The following is a 2,953-nucleotide window of genomic DNA, read 5'->3' on the forward strand; positions in this document are numbered from 1 at the left end:
TGTAGAACATAGCTGGCTACTTTAGGAGAAACCAATATATGTAAACACTGCAGCAAACTTCAAAGTCACAAAACGCACAATATTGAATTAATCTATTGATGTAATTGCTTGCAGTTATGAGAATCTGAAATGGGGCCGAAATACAAGGATTTGCTTTTGCTTTCCGACATTCTCTCACCGATCTTTTGCTATTTATTATGAACTTTCCCAATTATTTTATATTAGGGTAAAAGTTCGTAAAATTATTTTTGGAATTGCAAGTTTGAGTTGAAAACTCATTATAATTTACTCATTATAATTTGAACACTTGTTTTCGGGAATATTGAATTGAATAGAAACAAAAAAAAATAAGATCTAGCTGAAAAAAATTTAACAAAATTCTAAAAAAATCCAAAACTTAACATCTTTAAACCAAGCCTATAATTTTATTCTATTTATTGAATTTAAAATATTAATCAGAAAATTAATAATTAATTTATTATATTTAAATACAATAATTCAATATTAATAATTGATTTATTGTGTTTTCATATTATTAGAAAATAACTTGATGTTTAAGTACTCTCAGGGATGTAGTTTTTTTGGGGTGATTATTCACAGTTCCATACTAATAATTACATTTAAAAGAAAATTAATACTCAAAAGGACAAAAGGTAATAAATTAATTATTAACTTACTTTATACTAAGTAACTTTTACCGCTCAATAGAAATAAATCCATATTACAAATACAAATACACAACTAACTATCCACAGGTTTCCTAAAAAACATGGCCTTCTGTCGCCAAATATTTGTAAAGTTGGCTAGCGATGTCTGAAATATAAACATTATGATAAGGAAAATAGACTACAGTGCACAATTGATAAAATAAAAGGCCAATTCCATGTATTCACAGACAAGATAACACCTTTGAATTCCTTATTGTCGGTTGTCTAAGAAACGAACTGAAACAGAAAGCCCCAAAGTTTCTTCATAGCCACATACCTGTAAAAATTCAGGACCCTAATTCCTCGTTCAAGCGCTAATATCCAACAAATCTGACTGGATTTGCTCAAAAACTTCAAGAATTATAGGATGATACTCGTCGGAATTAAGAGAAATATAGCAACGCACAAGCTCTTGAAGGTCCTTGGATTCACAAATTTCGTTTTTGAGGATCATCTCTACCATAGATTCTCTGAAGTCTCTGCGTGGATCATAGGAGCATTTGACAATGGCAAAACTCTCTGAGATTCTTTTTTGAGCCTCGCTCGGCACTGGAACATTCTGCTCTGCTGGCCTCCAATATTCACGTCTTAATCTTGGGCTTCCATGATCAATTTTTGATCGATTATTTGATCCAGAATTTTCTTTGCCATGACGGGGATTCCGCTTCGGCTCCACTTCCTTAATTTCGGTCTCTGAATCCGAAATTACAGTAGCTGGGGTTCTTTTTTTCGATTTGTAGAAAGATTCAGAGAACGAATCGCAGTCGTGCAGCGCGATTTTCGAATCGCTCTCTGCGTGATTAATGGATTTCCTATATAATTCTTGTGAATTGGGCACCCACTTTTCATTTTCATTGAAATGCACAGACTCCATACTATCCCTGCAAGCTATTGGACACTCCATTAAATTTTGATGGTGATCATGATCATACCTATGATAATTAATGGACCTTTTACAGCCCTTAGCTCGAATCATTTCCCCGAGCTTAGCCTGTGCCTGCGCATGATCATCCCGTCTTCTGAACAAGGTAGCTGCACTCTTCTTCAAATCATCCACGGTGGGCAAAAACTTGAGCTTCATTCCTAAAACCAAACTGTTATAACTGGAACATTTGTTCAAAATCGGAACTTGAGAACTGTTGTCTTCAGAATCATCGTCTCCGCTCGATAAACCCACATCAGACAAGCTCTCTGCATCGGCTCCAATGGACGAGAAGCTCAATTTACAGCTGCACCAAAACGCAGAACACTTTCTTCCATAATCCCTATTCAATGCCGGATCCTCCATAGCTTTGTTGCCCGCCTCCAACTCGTCCAAATCTTCTGCTTTTAGCGCATCGTATAGTGTAGCTTTCTCTACTGTATTGGAACTTTTTGGCACATGACAGACCCGGGATTTGCATCGATCTGTGCTAGTTTTATGCTTTTTCTCGGGGGCCTGTCGGTATTTTCTCTGGAAATCTCGGGAAATTTCAAAATCCCGGCTACGATTCCGTGTTCTCACAACATTAGAAGCCTTTTTCAACACGTTACGTTTTCTATTCGAATGAAGATAGCGACGGGTCGTTATTCTCGTTCTGCAGCTGCACCCTGCCGATATTCTTGCTTCCACTAACTTACCCGAAGGTCTATAATTTTTCCGTTGTGTCGCATTTATTCTTCTCCTCGATTCCATCCGAATCCCTTCTTTTTGCTTTTTCTTTGCTTCGGGAATGTGAATGTCGGAAACAGCACTGTAGTTAAAGATAGGAGAAGCATAAACCCGCTCTGAAAATCTCTCAGAAGTGTCAAATTTGTAGTAGTTGCTCCTCGGTGGGCTAATTGTCCACTGGATTTCTGTTGCATTTGGCTTGTCCTCAGAATGAAGAGTCCGCTTGTTAGTGGTTTTGCCGAAGTCTCTAAGCTTGTAGAACCACCAATGTGGCATCACCGGAAAAATTCTGAACCGTGATCCACCCATGAAAATTAAACCAGTATAGGATCAAAGAATTTTCAGATTGCTCAAACTGCGAATCTCAATTTCGAATTTTAAGTCTCTCTTCGATCCTACAAACTGAAGTCCAATTTCAAAGGCTTATTATAAGTGCCAACCTAAGTTGCCAAAATTCAACCCTACTACTCCATTCGGCCCATTTTCTTTTAATCCCGACATCTATCAATCATCGAGGAAACACAAGGGCCCTCAACTCAGAAGTATCTATATATATCGGTTTCTCAGAAAGGAAGTTACAGGCGACTTTAAGAAT

General features: G+C 37.2%; 1 protein-coding gene across 1 annotated transcript; it reads right to left on the reverse strand.

Annotated features, from left to right (window-relative positions):
* Window positions 1-657: 657 nt before the first annotated feature.
* On the reverse strand, window positions 658-2,694 carry LOC149185930 (uncharacterized). The gene has a single exon (XM_089409178.1). It carries the CDS (start codon window positions 2,665-2,667, stop codon window positions 1,015-1,017), a length of 1,653 nt encoding a protein of 550 aa, XP_089265304.1. The 5' UTR covers window positions 2,668-2,694; the 3' UTR covers window positions 658-1,014.
* Window positions 2,695-2,953: the final 259 nt, after the last annotated feature.

This window comes from Pinus tabuliformis, chromosome 3_1, assembly GCF_031772625.1.
Source record: "Pinus tabuliformis cultivar Carrire ecotype Pingquan chromosome 3_1, CPIR1, whole genome shotgun sequence".
Lineage (NCBI taxonomy): Eukaryota > Viridiplantae > Streptophyta > Pinopsida > Pinales > Pinaceae > Pinus > Pinus tabuliformis.